This window comes from Mustela erminea, chromosome 8, assembly GCF_009829155.1.
Source record: "Mustela erminea isolate mMusErm1 chromosome 8, mMusErm1.Pri, whole genome shotgun sequence".
Taxonomy (NCBI): Eukaryota; Metazoa; Chordata; class Mammalia; order Carnivora; family Mustelidae; genus Mustela; species Mustela erminea.
This window is the reverse complement of record NC_045621.1, coordinates 7,808,633-7,829,671: the sequence shown is the minus strand read 5'-3', so window position 1 is coordinate 7,829,671 and position 21,039 is coordinate 7,808,633. Positions and strand designations below refer to the sequence as shown.

The following is a 21,039-nucleotide window of genomic DNA, read 5'->3' as shown; positions in this document are numbered from 1 at the left end:
TTCTTATAAGCAAATTTCTAAAAAGCTAATCATTAAAGAGTTGAGAGAAAATGTGATTCTATTCCCTACTCATAAAAATTTTATCTGAAAATGAACATTATTCTAAGCAAATATTTCCATCCTAAAATTCTCATCTTAATTTCTGGCTAAGGATGTTCTGAATATGAAGAAGTCTAAGAAAGAGTCTATGAAACCGTAAACATTCTGCACTATTCTGAGATGACTTAGAGTCTCAAATAGCTTTTGGTTAAGTAGCTAAAAACCAAGTTACCAAATGATGAATCAACCAAAACTGAATTTGTGAAACATCCATTTGCCAATATGACACGTTGAGCTCAATATATTGTAACTTAGGACCAATCACTAACAGTTAAATTACCCAAGTGCTTACATAAACGGTTGAGGGAGGGCGTGAGTACGAAAGGGTCTATGAGTTCATGTGTAGGCAAATGAGTACACGTCACACATTACACACTCCCAGGTATAATTTTTTATGAATCAGCTAAGAAATTCTTTCTCATCCACTTGGGAAAGTAAATTCATGAACTAAGATAAATGCTTTAAAAAGAGAAGCCCCCTTTATGATTAGAAAATCCTCGGCATTTGTGATATTAGACATCTAAAACTCAGGAAATACAAAAAAACATAACCCCATCAAGAAGAAAGCCTTACATAAATCTATCCAGCATCAGAGCTCTGCCCACCAGGGTGCCATTCTCAATGTATCTTTCTGGGAAAGCCATTTACTTAGAATAAAATGTGAATGATGCCACTTGGGAGTCCTTCAGTAAAATGGTATTACACTGAGCTTGGACAGTGGCCCTCCAGAAGGAGTTGGTACATATATATATACATACACAAACATGCATGCATATAAACACACACTTCAAAAAAAAGTAATTACTACAAATGCTTTTGGTTTTCTGGTCACACAGTCAAGTGATTATCAAGAAATTGGTTATTGACCAACATAAAAACCAAGAATGAGAAAAACACTATGCTCTTAGATTAAAATTAAATAATTTGTATAACTCTGAACACATTTATATAGAGAGAACATCTGTTTTTAGAATCAGTATTGTCTCATTTTTCAAACTAGAGGAGATCTATTTAGTATGCTTGTTACCTTCAAAAGATTTTTTAAATTGATCTAAGAAAAAAATACCTTCTAGGACTAAAAACTTCCAGTAACATATTTTGTATGTAATATAGAGGGCACAACTGGGACAATTATAATATAGTTTAATTATTCTTCTTTATATACCTTGACTTGATTGACAGAGTTGGAAATTATAAAAAAAAAAAAAACTTTTAAAAGATGTCAATTATTCTGCCCCCTTAATAAGGTAATTTTTTCAGTTCCTTGCTTACCAGAAGCTCCTTAAACTGGCAGTGTCCTACTGTATACGTTGAAAGAATTTAATAATCTACACTGGTGTTGAGCAAACCGTGCTCATCATCAGGTGGTATTCCGAGGGGAGTGAGAGGGGAATTTAATGATCAGAAAGACTGGGTAATTCTTGGCCACACAAGTTCCCTCAGAGTCTCTAACAGCTTAACAAGCCCCATGAATCTTTGCAAGACGAACAGAGCATGTGGCATTTTTCTAACTCACTTGATCATGGAACCTATTAGTGTATTAGTGTATTCACCTATTAGTGAACCTATTAGTGTATCAAGGTCCTACAAAATATGATTTGGAAAATTCTATGTAGATCAATGACCTTCTATTTTACAGATTTGCATACCGAGGCAGAGAAATGTTAAATGTTAAAATAATATAATTTCACACCTACTAGAATGGTTAGTAAACACACACACACACACATACTGGTGAAGATGCAGAGAATCTGGAACCCTGGTACATTGCTGAGGGAAATGTAAAATGGCACAACCACTCTAGAAATGGTTTAGTAATTCCTCAAAAAGCTAAAAGGAATTCTACTCCTAGGTATATACCCTAAAAGAACTGAAAGCAGACAGATACTTGCATGCCTGTGTTCATTACAGAAAATAGCCAAAAGGTGGAAACAACCAAGTGTCCATCAGTGGATGAACAGATTAACAAAATGCAGTATTTACATTTAATGGAGTATTATTCAGCCATAAAAAAGAATGGAGTTCTAATAGATGCTACAATATGGATGAAACTTCGGAACAATGAGTGAAATAAACCAGACACAAAGACACGAAGACAAATACTGAATGATTCCATTTACAAGAACTATCTAGAACAGAACAGTCAAATTCAGAAACAAAAAAGATGAGATGTTACCAAGGGCTAGGAGGAAAAGGAAATGAAGATGCGCTGCTTACTGTTTATAGTTTCTATTTGGGATGATAAAAAAATATTTGTAGCCGATAGCTTGGGGTGCTTGGGGAGCTCAGTCAGTGGAGCATGCAAGTCTCGTTTGATCTTAGAGATGTTCTAGCCCCATGCTGGGTACAGAGATTACCTAAAAACAAAATCTTCAAAAAAAAAAAAAAGTCTGATGGTTGCACAACATTGCAATGTAGTAAGTGCCACTGATTTGTACCTTTCAGGGTCCACAATGGCAAATCGTAGGTTATTTATATTTTACCATAATAAAAAATAATTAAATAGCTAGCTAAAAAAAATGGCAAAGTAAAAACTAAACCCAAAGTCCTCTCTTAATCCACTATATTCTCCATTAAATCACACTATTTTCAGGAATTCTCACCAAGTGATTTATCACTTATGTATTTAACTCTTAGAGATGGGTTCACCCAAGGAGGATCCAAAGAAAAGTAATTATATAAAATCATCAGAATATACTTATATTTATTTCACTGTCACCTGAAAATATATGTGAGAGCAAGGTTAAAGTATTTATGTCCATCTAACATAAATGATCACTTATTTTTGCCAGTGATAAGAAAGAAGTGATAAAGAGCTGTATTCCCATTTCAGGTAAGTTGGAAAATTTCCAGATATTTCTATAGGTTTTCCATCACAACTATGTCATTAGCAAAACAGCCTACTATCTCTCACAAGTGTTACTATACACATGTTTTCTTATACTGATCCGTTAAAATTTTTAAAGTAATTTAAGCTTTCCAGCACTAAAACTTTAATAGTCATTCTCCTCACAACTTGTAAATCTTCAAGGACAATTACAATCCTTTTACCTATGAGAAGAAACACTTTTGATTTTATTGTACTTGAAATATTATCCTGTGTTATTTAAAGACTTAATTTTTAGGGGCCTCTGGGTGGCTCAGTCGGTTAAGTGTCTTTAAGTGTCTACCTTCGGCTCAGGTCGTGATCCTGGGATCTGGCCCTGAGTCTGGCTTCCTGCTCAGTGGGGAGCCTTCTCCCACTCCCTTCCCCTGGCTCCCTCTATTCCAAATAAATAACCAAAATCTTAAAAAAAAAAAAAAAAAAAAAAAAAAACCCCACAAACCTATTTTTAGAATTAACTTTCATATTTATACTTACATAAACTCTACTACAATTTCCTAGGTGTAGAAAAAAAGCAATTCAGGTAATAAAATTTTTCTAATTCCTAACCAAATTATTGTGCTTTTAAAATCACAACTTGTTTAGTATAAAACAAACCCAAAAAAGATCCCAAAACAACAACAAACAATTAAAGGCATCTTTTCTAAAACTTATGTTAACAACAATATGCAAACTATTAAATACAACTAACAAATGTTTCCCTTTATTTGCACCCAAGATACCATATACAATAAAAAAACGTTAAATGTCTGAAACAAGCTTCACTTATTCTGCAAATTAGGTCGCTTAAAACGTTAAAGGTCTTCAAGCTTAGTTATTCACCAACTCCCTTTCTCATTATCTAGAGAGAAAATGCATTCTTTTAAAAAGAAGCGCTCATCTGTGGAAACTTTCTAATTAACTCAGTTCAAAGCATGTGCAAGATGGCAGTTTTCTACACTGTTTCAGCATTTTAATTGGCAGAAAATGCTTAGCGGCCTATTCACAACTGTACCCCCCCCCTTGGCAATTAAGCTGGGGTCAACTCTATGACTAAATGAGCCAATCTTGTGAAACAAACGATTTCTAACATACACAGTATATGGCGTACTTGGTTCACAGCAGACTTTGAACAGTAATGAGATAGTAGCTGTGTCACTATGGGAGATTTATATGGAACAAGTTAACCTTTCTTAATGGTGCAGCAGTCATTAAAAATAATTACTAGCAGGGCAATCTCTCCAACAATTATTAACATCTATCAAGACATACTTAATTCAAACTTCATTTCTGACAGTGCTAATAACCACCTGCAAACAACTAATCAATATTCACTATTATATATTTGTTTTCAAAGCAAGCATAATTTCCTCTAAGGCTTTTCGGATTGAATAAACTCCAATTTTCAATGTTATTATTGTCAAGCATCTGCCAACAGCTCTGTTAAAATATACAGATTATGTCAATATTAAAACACTGAAAACTTTAAGTTATAATCCAGAGTGGATGTAAAAACGACTGAAATTTCTTAGAAGCCTTACAAAAGAAAAAAGGCTACTAGTTTTAACTCTAGAGGCAACAAGCCCTTCAGTTTGTTTTTCCATGTAAAGAACAAATGTGTTTTATTTTTAATTTAAGTCAAATAATCTCAGACCTAACTTCCCCTTTTCTCCTGCCTCAGTGAGCATTTAGAAGCACCTTGGAGACTGTGGTTCTTAAGGTCTTTACTCATCTACAAAGATCAGTGAACACGAAGCCAGCAAAGGGAACATATTTTATCTGTTCAAAAACCAGAATTCAAAGCTACTATGAGGACTTAAATTCTCTGTTTTTACTGATCTTACCTGACTGAACAGGTACCACCTAACAAGACTACTCTTGGGTGTTTTGTTTTACCTCATACACTTCCAGCACACCTACACCAACACTTACGCTAACACTTTGCGGCCCATATCTCCATTACCGGTCAAAGCACTACTAAATGTAACCATATATAACTCTCTGTATCTCCTGGTCACTTCCCCCCTTCCCCCAGGGTCACTTTGGCTAGCAAAGCAGAGTTAAGAAACTTTTTTCCAAGATTTTATTTATTCGACAGAGAGAGAGCACAAGTAGGCAGAGCAGCAGACAGAAGGAGAGGGAGAAGCAAGCTCTCGGCTGAGCAAGGAGTCCCATGCAGGCAGGGCTCGATCCCAGGACCCTGGGATCGTGACCTGAGCCAAAGGCAGCCGCTTAACCCACTGAGCCACCCAGGACCCCAAGTTAAGATCCTTTTTAGCAGGAAGCACTGAAGAGCGGCATACAGGTCACCATTACAGGCTTTACACGGAGAATACTCTAGTTCGTATCACGGCTCTGCTCTCCAGCATCGATGTGACTGTGAACAAGTGACTTAACTTCTCCAAGCCTCCTTTCCTCAGCCAATAGGAGTAAATAAAAGTGCCCATCTCATGGATTTAACAAATTAAATATCCTTGTGAATGTATTTAGAACAGTACACAGTATGGCCCCAATAAATATAAGCCATTATGATTAATTTATCTAAAGTTATTTTCTTATTGCAAAGAAGTTAACCAGTAGGTAGGTGCCTGTGAGACTGACTGTTATGTATTGAGAGCATTTCCTTTCCCTTGTAGGTTTTCAAGCTCTAAAGAATCTCTCGATCCCAAAAAAAACTCTTACATATATACTGGACTGTGATATTCTTAAACATGTCTACCTTATTCCTATGCTATGAAAAATTTTTTAATTCTGTCTTCTCCATCTTTTGTCAGAATCCCTATTTGGTCCATATTCACACACACCAATTTAGTTACTTTTCACTACTATGCAACAGTGCCCCTCCAGCTAAGGCATTTCAACCAGTACTGCCTTCGCTGTGATTTTCCACACGATCAAGTCCATGAGAATTCTACTCATTCTGAAAAGACTGTATTATCAAAGTATACTAAGCTGCCTAATACCACTGACCCTTGAACGCATGAGATTAGGGGACAAACCTCTACCCCTCCATATGCAGCCAAAAATCCAACTACAACTTTTATCTCCTCCCCAATTTAACCATTAATAGCCTATTGTAGACTAGAAGCCTTACCGTTAACATAAACAACACATATTTTGTATGTTATTATGTGTTATATACTGTATTCTTACAACAGTATCTTTTTCTTACTTTCTTCAGTGTTTCTAGGCTACGTGGTTCATCTGTTAGTTTTTTCAAATTGCTCTTAACCTTCAAGAAACTTTCCAATATATTTCTCGAAAAATATCTGCATCCAAGTGTACACACGCAGCTCCAATCTGCGTTGTTCAGAGGTCAACTGCATTCATAAAATGATCTTCAAAGACTCATTTTCAACAAGGGTCTTTCCCGGGTTAAAACTAAAAGCTTACGGTTAATATAAAGTAGTTTATTCATTCAATCTATATGTGAATGCTTTCTTTTTGTCCAGAAGACCCAGTCACTTCCTTTAAGCAACTGAAGTCCAACAAAAACAGTTAACAAATCCAATTATGAGAATCCCCTAAGTTCTGAGCTGGGACGGAGACATACGGAGAGCGCCAAGGAAGGGACCTTACTGCAGCCCAGGATGGCTCAGTGAGTTGTTCCAGAGTCTAAGCCTTGAGCTGAATCTCTGGAAATCATAGTAGTCACGCGAACAGAAAGGTTCAGAATGTGAAAAGGCAGCGGTAACTGAGGGACAAACGGAAGAATCTATCGACAGGAGTCTGTTCATGGTTAGGGCTGCGAGGACAGAAATGAATGGTGGGGGAGGAGGAGGAGGGAGGCAGCGATCCTGTCCCGGAAAGCCTGACCCACCACGTGAAGGACTCTGAAACTCGAACAATACAGCATAATACAGTTTCCTAAAATATAGGAGAAAAAATACAACTAGCACATCGCAACAATTCTACATTCTGGGACATTGCTGCTTACACTATAAAAGATATAATGACAAATACTAGAGATCTAATGAAAAATATTGAATAGTATAAAGATACACGGCAAAATTTAAAGGGGATATCCAAATAAACTAAATTTGGAAGGTAACAGCATAGTGATTAACTGCCCAGAGGATTTATGACAAACCTTGGGTGTGGAGGGCTCTACCATTTATTAGGCCCCGGGGAAACGGAGGCAAGTTACGAAACCTTTCTATACTACAGGTACAGTTTGAATGTCTGTTAAGAATGAGAACCATGTAATAGCCCCCTCACATAATAATTCGATAGAGTGGGGTGCCTGGGACGTTCAATCGGTTAAGCATTCGACTCTTGATTTTGGCTCAGGTCATGACGTCAGGGGACTGAGCCCCGCGTCTAGCTCTGCACTCAGTCAGGAGCCTGCCTGAGGATTCTCTCTCTCCCCCACTCCCTCTGCCCCTTCATTTCTGACAGCGCTAATAACCACCTGCAAACTCGCTTGTGCTCTTTCTCTCTCTAAAATAAGTAAGTAAATCTTTAAACAAAAATAATTCAATAGAATACTGTTAAAATTTAGTGGGGGGGGTGGGGGGGAGCATGTGAAACACTTAGCACGTGGATAGCAAAATGGCTAAATTCCCTCAGCTTGAATCCTAGCACTTGTCCGCTGACCAGCTCTGATATTTGGGGGAGGTTAACAGAACATTCTCCCCCTCCACATCTGCTGCACAACGTGGAAGTCACTGAGTCTAGAAGAATGCCTGCAGTATTTGTCTGTTCAAGTACGTTAGCAGTCACTAAAAGAAAAAACTCTGTGTCAGAAAATCTCATTTGCATTTTTAGAAAGGGAAGGTAATGAAGTCATTCAACAATGCAATCAAAAACCAAGTTCTGGTGGAGCGGACAGAGCTAGAAGGAATTTAAGAGGAGATGTGACTGGACTTGACGATGGATTACGCAGGGAAAAAAGAAAAACAAAACCTTAAGAGAAAAAAATGCCAAAGATTTTCAGATTTTATTAAAAAAAAACGAACTGTTATGGCATTTGAGATTCAGTAAGGAGTACAAAGTTTCTGTGGAGAAGAAGTTTTAGAAATATTAAGTGGGAGATACCTGTGAACATCAAGGTGGGGTTATCTAGCCAACCAGACATGGCTTTAAAAGAGCCTAGACAGAATCCTCAAAATAGTTTTGGTTTGACTTTCGTTGACGCGCTCTATAAACTGCCCACAATGAATTCATGTGGCATTTCGGACATTCATAGAGTCTGACCACAGTGGCTTCCCTTTTTACTTCCTTACAAATTTAAACTTAGCTTTTCACAGAGGCCCTCTACTCTAAGATTAACGTTAAGTAATTGTGATGCCAATGACTTTAACTGGCAGCCCCATTATTTACATTTGCTCCTCAAGAAGAATCCATTTATCACAAATCTTTATTTTCTTTTTAATCTGGTTCTCTATCCAAAGCAAAACCTTCCTTCATAATCTTTATCTTGAAAAGACAAGTAAACTCTGTTGTGCCTCTTTTCTTTCCCCAATCTTTTTTAAACTTTCCTATCTAATCCTGACTAAAGCATACTGAAAGTCACCGAAAGGAAAACAGTAATTTGGAATTACTTTCTAATTCAATTACATTCTTAAAATAGTAGAGAGACTAGTTTGAGAGGAAAACAAACAAAAACTTTAATCTTTCTTACCTGATGCCCCTATATTTGCCTTATCTTCAGGAACCAGATTTTCATCCTTACTTAAATCTTCAACTAAAAGTTTGTCAAAATGTTCGATACAAAGTCTGCTGTCGATTTGATATAATAAAGCAGGGCAAAGATATGTGAATAAATCAGGTGAGATTGGAGAATTGGCACCATGACCGTAGTATTTTAACAACTGAGTGACGTTCAAACACTGCAAAAAATTGATAAAACGAATTAAGTAAATGAGTATATTAAGAAGATTAAGCAGAAAAAGAAATTACTGTATAATAAAAAAGTCTAAATATGATTTGAAAATAAACTGTAATACAGATATCTATTAAAAATAAAGATTTTCTTTAAGAATTTATGACTGAAACACATTCAACTTCACTACCCAACTCTACGTGGACTTGAAGCCATCTTTCACTCCAACACATGAAAGATTATAACTTTCCTCAATAATTAATAAAAATCACTCACAACTACATTCATAAAGGGTGAAGAGAAAAATCACTTCCCTATTAAAAGTGCAATCATCCATAATTACAGATTATTAAACAGAGAGAATTTTAACAACTTTGTATTAAAATACACAATATAGACATTCTGATTATCTAAGGTACCCCCCAAAAATATTATATGGGGGAATTCTAACCCAGTGCTAGAAGTGGAGGATAAAAGAAGACAGCTTCTACTGGTTCTTTTAGTACAAAACAAAACAAAGCAGAAAACAAATAGCAAAGTCTGGACCTATCATAGAGCAAATATCTAAAACAAAGGCAGAGGAGAGAGTAGCCTTTCTTTTTCATACATCATACACCTTGGTTGCGCGCTTCTTTACTGACTTGCAACCTCATTATGATTTTATTTATGGTACAAAAAGCAAAACCAAAACATATAAAAAGAAAAGTATCCTTCTCAGGTCTTAACATAAGGTACTACTCTATCCAGTGCACAGAACATTTCTAGAAATCCTGAGAAAATTCCTCAGAATTCATCAGAAAACTATGCATCAGACCTGTAAGGATATAAAACAACATCTCTGATATAGACCCCAAAGTTACATTAATGATAACATTTAATTATGATCAAGAAATGATTCTAGGATATTATCTAAGGTAGTAAATAAATAAAAGTATTTCCTTACAAGTACACTGAGATTCTAAAATATAAGGGATTTTAAAATCAGTGCTGCTAACGTGCACCTGAATGTTTATAGCAGCAATGTCTACAACAACCAAACTAGCGAAAGAACCCTGATGTCCATCAACAGATGAATGGATAAAGAAGATGTGGTATATGTATACAATATGTATACGTATATACAATATGTATACAAATGGAATACTATGCAGCCATCGAAAGAAATGAAATCTTGCCATCTGCAATGATGTGGATAGAACTAGAGGGTATTATGCTGAGCAAAATAAGTCAATCAGAGAAAGACAATTATTGTATGATCTCTCTCTTGTGAGGAAGTGCAGAGGCAACATGGGGGGTCTGGAGGGTAGAAAAGGAATAAATGAAACAAGATGGGGTCGGGAGGGAGACCAACCATAAGAGACTCTTAATCTCACAAAACAAACTGAGGGTTGCTGGGGGGAGGTGGGTAGGGAGAGGGTGTTTGGGCTATGGACACTGGGGAAGGTATGTGCTGTGAAGTGTGTAAGCCCGGTGATTCACGACCTGTATCCCTGGGGCTAATAACACACTATATGTTAATTTAAAATTTTTAAAAATTAATTTAAAAAAATCAATGCTGCTGAAAACCAGTATCTGATTATTTACACAGGGAAGAAACACAGAGATATTTCCATAAATGCAAAATATACTTCAATAATAGAGACAGAAACAAAAAAGATGAGGTCATTTTCCCCCATTAGATGGTGTAGTGTGGCTTTTTATACGTGTGAACAATAAAGTTTACTAAAAATTAGAATTCAACAAGGATGTTGATATACTTTTAATGCAACAAAAATAAACATGTTTAAGTAGTTAAAAAAAATTGAGAAAGAACCAATCAAATGTGAAAGTATTCAAAGGAACATAAAAATTTTAAAGGATAGGGCAACCATCCCATGACTAGTGGATTTTCCTATTATTTTATCTTTTTGCATTCACCCTACATCTGCCAAAGACATGAAAAAAGATTAATTATGAGGAAGTAGGCCCTACAATAAAGTGACATAGAAAAAACAAACCTACCACATATATAAAATAACTGACTTTAGAGCTACATCAATGACTGGGAACCATTCTGTAGTTAATTCATGTAAGTTAATAATTATGAAAAAGAAAATGCCTACTTTCCAACAGGGCAGGTGAAGAGAAAGGACTTCAATTTTCAAACATCTAGAACCAACTAGCAATAACAAAATGAAAACTAACTTGGGAAGTCAAAACAAGTCATAAGCTGGAAAGTAAAATAAGGAATACATGTTCTAACAACCTTTAAGTATTTAGATTTGAGGAACCCGTATTTGAGAACAATGCAAATGAAAATCCAGATAAAAAACTTTAATCTGATTTAAATTCCTTAAAGAATTTTGCTCAGGAACATTATCTGGAAATAAGCTTGAATATAATTGACTGCTCTCCACTGTTACTTCTTTTGTTATCTACAATGTTCCACAATTATCTGAGAATTATGGAGCAACCATCTTCTTTACACCTACCTCATGCTGACGGTGATCTTCATTATGATCTTTGTGAGTAGCAGCTGAATAAATTGCACTTTTTTTAACGTGTGGTGCTTCTCGCTTTCTAGTATGTCGAAGTTCACCTTCATTATCAGGATTAAGATCTTGGTGTACATGACCAGGATCATGACCATTATGTTCTGGAAGGCGTACATGAGAATGACCTGGGTTATGTACACGATCAGGTTTGTGGACCCGATTATGCTCATACTGTTCACCCTGAACATGGTTGGGTGGAAAACCTGGTGTAATAACCTCAGAATTTTCATTACTTTTCTTCCCTTTTCTCTTCCTCTTTCCTTTTGGTAGCTTACTTTCAGACTGTTCCTGTGTTTTATTGGTCTCTGTTGAAGGTTCATGGCTAGTCTCCCCACGCTCACTGTGAGCAACGGAATCATTAGGAAAATGGCGAGTGCCGTTATGATCGAGGCGATGATGCAGACAATGGTGATGACATAAACGATGACTATGGTCATGCATATGTTTATCATCAGATTTGACAGATACTTCAATTGTCTCTTTCTCTGGATCACACTTATGGGTTCTTTTTGTTGATACGCTAGTCACAGTTTGATTTTCTGAATTCAAATGATTGTGGGAATGCTGGTGGTTATGGGAGTGAAAATGCTTTCCCTCTTGAACTGCCAAAATATCTAAGTGAGAAACATGATCGTGGCCAAGATCCTCATGATTAATCTCAACTACTTTTATCTCTCCAAGGCCCAAGTTTGTTAAAAGTTTCTCCAGACCAAAAAAGGATAATCTTCCATTTTCACCATAACGGTCAAAAAGTTTTTCAATATAGTATTTTTTTTCATTTTCAGCATCCAGCACTGAAAATTTGCTTGACTCCGATTCTGTCATTCCACGATGATGTCTGTGATGTTCCTCAGAACCATGGTCATGTTCTTCATGGCAATGGTTGCAGTGATGGAAAATAAATGTCAGCAAACAAATGAGGCAAAATTTTGTATGCATATGTACCTTCATTTCTGTTTTTCCTAAAGGGATTTAAAAAGAGAAGCAGGCATTAGTTCGTACTTAGATACATTCAATATAATCATAAACTCTCCAGCAATTGTCAATCCATGAGGCAAACGTTTCACATTTACTTTCAGTGCTATCAATCATTCTTTCCTTCTTCAATTCCCTATAAAAATGGCCCCTTTTAATTTATCAAAATAGTGTACAGTCCTTCCAATTAGAACAAATTGCTCATCACTCCATCTATAGACTATCCTGACTCCCTTTAAGCATAACACTTAAGAATCTACCATATAGTTATACAGGAACTGCTGGTTTCCCTCTTATCTGGTCCTTTATGAAAGCTAACTGATCCTTGTTCTTGAGGTCCTATTCAGTGCAATATACAAGATGAAATAGAATGGTAAAAGGTATAAAGATCAGAAAGAAAAGTATCATTGTTCACTAACGGCAGAACTGGGTATGTAGGAAATCCAAAAGAATCTATAAGAGTAAGTTAATTTAGTAAAACTGCCATATTAAGGACAATAACCGAAAATCAATTTTATTTCTAGACACTAGCAAAATTATAAAATGAAATTAGAAAACAGTATCATTTATCATACCAATAGCTAGGAATAAACCTAACAAAAGATGTGTAAGACGTTTACATAAATAAAAGATCATATATTACTGATAGAAATGAAAAGACCTAAATAAATGAATGGCTATATCACATTCATGACTGGATGTGATATAGATCCAATGTAGTATCAATCAAAATCCCAGAAGAAACTGTGAAAATTGGTAAGGTATTTTTAATACTTATGTGGAAAAAGTAAAGTCCAAGAATGGTCAAGACTTCATGAAAAATAAGAGAGGAGCACTCACTCTACCAGCTACAAACAAATATACCAAAGAAACAAAACAGAGTCTAAAAATAGTAAAGATCTGGGGCACCTGAGCGGCTCAGTCGGTTAAGGAGCTGCCTTCAGTTCAGGTCATGATCCCAGGGTCTTGGAATTGAGTCCCTGCTCAGTGGGGAATCTGCTTGCCCTCTCCCTCTGCCTACTGCTCTGCCTACTTGTACTCTCTCTCTGTCAAATACATAAAAAACTTAAAAATAAATAAATGAATGAATGAGTAAATAAATAGTAAAGATTCTCTTTTCTTTGGTTCCTGGTCAATCTGTTTTACATTTGGAAGAAAAAATAAATAAATAAAACCTGACCCCCCCCCCCACCTTACATCATATATAAAAATCAATTCAGACACATTGTAAACCTAAAAAGCAATAAATGTTAAAGCAATAAAGTGTCCAGAACTGTGCCATTCAATATGGTAGCCACTACCCACATATCGCTGCTTAAATTTAAACTAACTACATTTAAAATTCAGCTTCTCAATCACCTCAGCTAAACTGTAAACATCCAATAGACACTTTCAGCTCATGGGTACTTAACAGTATAGATATAGAACATGTCCATCATCATAGAAAGTTCTACTGGACAGCACACTTCTAGAATACAGAAATGCATGTGAGTCAATTAATTTTAAAATGTTCTAGAATAAACAGGTCAAAGACATTTTCATGTTGTATTTTATTTAACTCACTATAAAAGCAAAATATTATCATTTCAACATGTAATAAATATAAAAAACATAAAAACTTAGCTTTTAACATTCTTTTTTAATACTATGTCATTGACATCCAGCATGTATTTTACGCTTACAGAACATCCTAATTCTGACTAACCACACTTCAGGTGCTAGATAAAACACACGTGGCTGATAGCTACTATACGGAAAAGTATAGATCTGGAAGATTTGGGAGACTAGCTTCAAGACATTCAAAACCAAACATTAAAAACATTATAAAGGGGAATGGATAAAGAATACTCCAATTAAAATTAAGGAATTTCTGTTCTTCAGAAGATATCATTAAGAGATTAAAAAGACACAGGGCACCTGGGTGGCTCAGTCAGTTGTGTGTCCAATTCTCGGTTTCAATTCAGACCATGATCTCAGGGTTATGAGATGGAGCCCTGTCTTGGGCTCTGGGCTCAGCAGGGAGTCTGCTTCCCCTCTTCTTCTGCTTCTCCCTACTAATCAATCACACACTGTCTAATTTTTTTTTTTTTTTTTTAAATAGAAGGGTAAGCCACGGGTCTTTAAAACAAAAAGGGGGAGGTAGGGGTGCCTCAGGTAGAGCATGTGACTCTTGATACTGGGGTTGTAGGTTCAAGCCCCATGTTGGGTACAGAGATTACTTAAAAATAAAATCTTAAAAAAAAAAAAAAAAAAAAGAGCAAGCCACAGACTTAGAAAAGATTACCACAACATTACCAGTCAAAAATGTATAAGGAATTTCTAAAAGGGAATATGAAAACTATGAGAAAATTCAATGGAGAAATGGGAAGCAGTCTGACCAGGCACTTCATAAGAAAACAGCCAAATTACTAAGCATATGAAGGGTCTCAACTTCAATAGTTATCAGAGAAATATACATTAAAATCACAGTTAATAACTACTATATACCCACCAGAATGAAAAAAAATACAAAAGATGTAGGTTAAGAATATGGAGTTAACTCAAATTTGAATGCACTACTGGTGGGACTAACCATACATTGGTATCTTTTGGAAAAATGTTTGACAGGAACTTCCAGAAGTTGAACATAAGCATATCCACTCACAAAGCAATTCTAATCCTGGGTATATGTTCCACAGAAATGCATGCAGACTGACACCAACAGACAAGAACATGAAAATCAGCACAATCAGCATTCATCATAGCTTAAGACAGGAAAAAAGACCAAATGCTCATCAACCGTTGAATGGACAGAGTAATCTTGTACTGGAATACGGCACAGGAATGAAAACGAAATTATAGCTTCACACATCAACACAAATAAATCTCACAGACTGTGGAAAAGATGGCAAACACTAAAGCGCACACCAGACACAAAGCATGTAATAAGTCATATGTATTTATATCAAGTTAAAAATGGGTAAAACTAAACCAAAATAACAATGACTTTTTTAAAAAAGATTTTATTTTTAAGTAAGCTCTACACCCGACAGTGGGCTTGAACTCACAACCCCAAGATCAAGTCACGTGCTCTTTCAACTAAGCCAGCCAGGCACCTCCATGATGACTTTTTGAAAGGAAGGTAGAGGGTAATAATTGGAACTGGAAAGTGAAGTAACATTCTCTTTTTCTGAGTAACAGTTACACAAATATGCCTACTTTGTGATAATTCATTATGTTTTACTGTGTACTTTTTTTTTTTTGACAGACAGAGATCACAAGTAGGCAGAGAGGCAGGCAGAGGAGGAGGAAGCAGGCTCCCCTTGGAGCAAAGAGCCCCGCATCGGGCTCGATCTCAGGACCCTGAGATCATGACCCAAGCCAAAGGCAGAGGCTTAACACACTGAGCCACCCAGGCACCCCTTACATTACAGAAAAATGTGCATTTTTCTATACACATACTGTATTTCAATGGAAAAGCTATTTTTTAATTTCTTTAAAAACTTATTTGAGAAAAAGAGAGCGTGTGCATGAGAGAGAGCACAAGCACACACAGGGGGAAGGGGCAGAGGGAGAGGAAGCAGCAGACGCCCTGCCGAGCAGGTAGCCAGACTGGCTTGATCCCAGGATGCTGAACCGAATGAGCCACCGAAGCACCTGGTGAAAATGTTAGAAATAAAATTTGGGGGGGTGCCTGGGTGGCTCAGTCATTAAGCCTCTGCCTTCGACTCAGGTCATGATCTCAGGGTCCCGGGATCGAGCCCCACATCGGGCTCCCTGCTCTGCAGAAGCCTGCTTCTCCCTCTCCCACTCCCCCTGCTTGTGTTTCCTCTCTTGCTATCTCTGTCAAATAAATAAAATCTTTAATATAAAATAAAATAAAATAAAGTAAAATTTTCTTCAACTGAAAACCAGTTAGAAAATGTAATTAAAAATTATAAGGCTTCTAGAAATAAACAGAAGACCATTAGAAAAAGAAACGTGTAAGATTATTGAAGGACAGTCAAGAATGACGACAAACACCAGGGAGACGGCACCTCCATGGGGGAGACACAAGGTACATGAAGTCCTCCCAAATGCACAAACTTAATTCAGTGTCAATTAAAATCCTAGTAGCTATTTGATTTCGGTAAGATTGCACAAGCTTACCCAAAAATTCTTATAAGGAGCAGAAGCCCAAAGACAGCAAAACAATCTGATAGCTTAGCAGGGCAACAAAGACTTTTTTATTTATAAAGTTACACTCGCTAAAGTAATACCGATCTGGCAACAGGAACAGACAAATACATAAGAGGAACAGGAGAGATTTCGGAAAGAAAATCCGTAATACTGACTGTGAAGCAGCAGCTCCTCCTCCCGCCATACACCAAAGTCACCGCCAAAAGACTAAATGTGAACAGTAAAATTCTTTACAAGTTTTGGAAGAAAATTCAGGAGACTGTTATGACTTCAGGTAAAAATTTTTCAGGTAAGACACAGAAACCACAAATCTTAAAAGAAAACTTAAATTCTTTAAGTATTACTCTACAGTAAAGACCACCACAGACAGAGCCCATGACAAGCCACAAACCAGAAATCTTTGCAATGAGTACATGTAAACAATGCATATTAAAGACCAGTACCCAGAATATATAAAACATACTTAATCGATATGGAAGAAACTCCAATAGTGCACAGATAGCTACACAGATGATCTCAAGAGGACGGGGACCCTCGGGTGGCTCAGTCAGGGGGCGCCCAATCCTCGTCTGGCTCAGGGTTTTCAGACTGTGCCCCACTCCCAGTGGGGCGTCTGCTGCTCTCTCTCCCTTCGCCCCTCCCACTGCTCAAGGGCTCTCCCTCTCTCCCTCCCTAAAATAACAAATCAATCTTAGGGGGAAAAAAGAGGACAGCTTGTTGGAAAAATAACATAACTACTAACACAGATAATGGACCAAGACATTAACAGATAAAAATATCTGGCAAATGGGTTAAGCAAAGATCTAATGCAGGAAGTAGACACTACTAAACACTGCTGATGGGAGTGTGGATTACAGGTGCAATCGTTTTGGGAAGCAATCTGGCATCTACTAAGGGTGAACGTGAACCTGCCCTCAGACACAGGAGACAAACTCAAGAATCTTCACTGAAGTACTGTTGTTTTTTTTTTTTTTTCTTAAATGTTAACTATCTTGTACCAGGATACTTTGACCATAAATAACAGAACACTAGAAGAATATTTCACATAAAAAAAAAGTTGGAAGAAATGGGTGGTTCAGGGAAACAACATGATCAAAAACCCAAGCTCGTAGATTTGTCCCCTCGAGAGGATCTGTTGTTGCTACAACCATTCCATCGTTACACAACTATACCCAAAGCTGGAGGATTTATCTTCATTTCTCTTTAATAAAAATAAAAATAATAATAATTATTATTAATTTGAGAGTGAGCGAGAAAGAGAAGAGGAGAGAGAGAGGCACCCGGGGAGAGGGCCAGAGGGAGGAGAGGGAGATGCAGACTCCCCACTGAGCAGGGAGCCTGATACGGGGCTCCATCCCAGGATCCTGGGATCACGACCTGAGCAAAAGGCAGACGCTTAACCAAGCCCCCCAGACACCCCTCGTCATGCCTCTTTTTACCCAGGGAGAAGAGTCTTTCCCTAAAGTTTCTCCCAGATTTCTCTTTACATATATTAAGAGCAAAACTGTACTACTCACTCATGCCAAAACCCATCACTGGTAAAGGAAGAAACTACCGTGACTGGCTTAGACAAAGATATTCATTCCCCTGGGAATGGAAGGAAGCAATGTCTCCTCCATACGAGAGAGGAAGTGCTCAAAGAACACGGGGGGCTTAATAGCAAGGAAAAATGAGGAAAGGAAGCAGCGAGGTAAAATCCCTTATTTCTAAGGAATGACAATCATGTAATAATTAGTGCCCATCACAAACCTACATGCCCACCAATGGAAGAATGGATAAAATAAATGCGGTATATTTATGTCATCAAAAAGTACACTACAGTTATAAATATGCAACTATGAGAGAATATATAACATGCACAGAGCTAAGAAACAATTTAAAAAGCACAAAAAAGACCCACGTCCTATCATTTAAACACCATTAAAATATGCAAAACGTTTTACTTTGGGGACATACATACAGACAGGTAGCAAGAACCTAATGTGGGGACGGTTACGTTCTGGAATGGTTACTTTTCAGGAAGAGAAGAGTCTGATGGCAGAGGATGGTGTGTACACATCTTAGCTGCATCCGCAGTGTTTCATTTCCTAAAAAGAGGGGGGTCCAAAGTACTGTGACGAAACAGTATTTGTTAGAGGAGCATGCTGGAATTAGGTTAGCTTCTTCTAAGTGCTCTTCTTTAATTTTGAGGAGAGATCACACAACCTCTGTCCGTGACTCATCAGAGCACGGCTGCAGGGCCGCAGAAGCAGCACCGGTCCCCCTGGAACCTGTCAGAAATACAAATCCTTGCAGCACCCCCAGACCTAGTAACTCAGGAATTCTGGCAGCAGAGCTTGGCAGTGTTTTATCGAGTCTCTGAGTCAGACAGCTAATGTCTGAGAACTACAATCAACACAGATAAATCAAACACTCCCGTTTATTTAAAATGATACTTTAGCCAACTGAATGTTAGGATTCCCCAAATAAATTAGGCAGAATTATTTTGTGAAAGATGTGGCGTAAGAATTTTGAAAAATCCGAGTGCCTGGGTGGCTCAGTGGGTGAAGCCTCTGTCTTCGGCTCAGGTCATGATCCCAGGGTCCTAGGATAGAGCCCCGTGTCAGGCCCCCGGCTCAGCAGGGGGTCTGCTTCTCCCTCTGACCTAACCCCCTTTCATGCTCTCTCATTCTCTCTCAAGCAAATCAATAAATAAAATCTTACCAAAAAAATTTTTTTTAAAAAAACGAATTAGTCGATAATGTTTTCTAATTCCAAAGCTACGTTAAGTTTGAAGTTTTGGTTTTTAAATCCGAACATTTCAGTTTCTTTTTTTTTTTTTTTTTAAAGATTTTATTTATTCATTTGACACAGAGAGATCACAAGTAGGCAGAGAGGCAGGCAGAGAGAGAGAGAGGAGGAAGCAGGCTCCCCGCGGAGCAGAGAACCCGATGCGGGACTCGATCCCAGGACCCTGAGATCATGACCTGAGCCGAAGGCAGCGGCTTAACCCACTGAGCCACCCAGGCGCCCCCGAACATTTCAGTTTCTTATACAGCCTCATGGATAAAGTTACCACTTAAAATACATTAATTTTACTTGTACACTAATGAGGATGGAGGAGCATGGGTAATTGTGGCGATCACTGCTAAGCAGAAAGAGGACAGTTACACTGCCTGCAGTTCACCTTGCAGAAGATGCTAGTGAAAGAGAGTATTTATTTCAGTGCGTGTCGCTCCATTCACTGGATTGTAAATGTCTTGCGGTTTAATCCGTGCACGTTACCGCACTGTCAAATGAACAGGTACCAGCGGTGGAAATGAAACATACCTCTATTTTGATCAGGCAACACAGAATTGACCCCGTGTGTAGCCAAACAAGTTCTATGCCCACAGTGCAGCAAAGCCAATCACCGAGACTCTGAATATGCATCAAGGAAAGGGTTTCCTTTCCTTTGGAGAGGCAGAGCAGGAGATAGGAGAGCAGGCCTGAAATCTGCCTGCCCGGAGGAGGAGACAGAGCCACTTCTCAAGGCAAACCAAGAAAGGCCTGGGTGAAAAGCTGCAGCTGCATTTTTTAGTCCTCTTAACCTTTGGTCATCTGTTTCAATCACCACCGTCTTTTGATCATTCCTCCTTCTTGAGGGAAATGGGAGCACGACCACTCCAGCTACTCCAGCTACTCCACTACTCCGGGCTGAAATGGGAGGTCGTCGGAGTGAGCAGAGCGGAACCTTCTGCATTCATTTAGAAATACTCTTTAGTTCCAACATACCAACTGAAACACAACATTCTCCGTTACCAAGAGGTCTGCACTCTCATTCCCCTAGTGAAGTATTCCTATCTACAAACAAAGTGTAAGCTGGCTACGGTAACAGCACACCTATTAATTCAGGAGGATCACTACTTTCATTCTGTAGAATCCCTGAAAATATCATCAAGAAGCAGATTAACTGGACGACTGGAATTAACCAGACTCTAAACTGACGGGGTGCACCAGGTCACAAGCGTTACTGCTGGGCTGCTGTGGTCCATACGCTGCACGGAGTCAGAATGACATATTCAACCGTGAGAACAACTGCCAGCCTTGGCCAACACTGCCGATATCCTAATGGTGGATTATCTTTTCAAGCTTGAGAGGTTGCCAACAATAGAAAAACTCTAAGTATTGACTGATTTCTTTGGACCAGCTCTCCTGAGCAATTTTAGGCCCATCCGAGGGTCACCAATGCCGGCAGGGGTCTTTCTGATGTTCTCCTTGCTGACAGGGTACGGGGGACCTACGGACTCCTGCAGAACCAGCTTCACCTGCGTGCGGCGGCGGCTCTAACTCCCTTTAGCATCACTGGAGAACGGGTGCTCAACAGCACACAGAAGGTCCCGTCCAACAAGTCCTCGGTCCTCCAGATGCTTCCTCTTTCAGGTCTTTTGTGACCCCAGGTCTTCAGGATTCGAGCAGTATAAGGGCACATTTGTGGGGCATACGTCAACCTGCTGCAAGCAAACTCACGTAGCGCAGCTAAGTATCTCCCAAAGATTGAACATCCCTGATAGGACCCAATTCCCTAATGCAGGCCTGTCAGGAATTCCGAAGTCGTGAAAAGCATG

General features: G+C 38.2%; 1 protein-coding gene across 3 annotated transcripts in view; it reads right to left on the bottom strand.

Moving 5' to 3' along the window:
• SLC39A10 (solute carrier family 39 member 10) overlaps positions 1 to 21,039 on the bottom strand; it is a 138,371-nt gene that overhangs the window by 28,644 nt on the left and 88,688 nt on the right. For all 3 annotated transcript variants that reach the window (XR_004288412.1, XM_032354264.1, XM_032354263.1), the window contains 2 exons: positions 11,258 to 12,282; positions 8,586 to 8,793 (listed from right to left, as the gene is read on the bottom strand). Coding sequence is in view for 2 of the 3 variants with exons in the window: in XM_032354264.1 (XP_032210155.1) it covers positions 8,586 to 8,793; positions 11,258 to 12,271 (1,222 nt within the window). In the remaining variant the exon portion in view is untranslated. The remainder of the gene's footprint in view (positions 1 to 8,585; positions 8,794 to 11,257; positions 12,283 to 21,039) is intronic.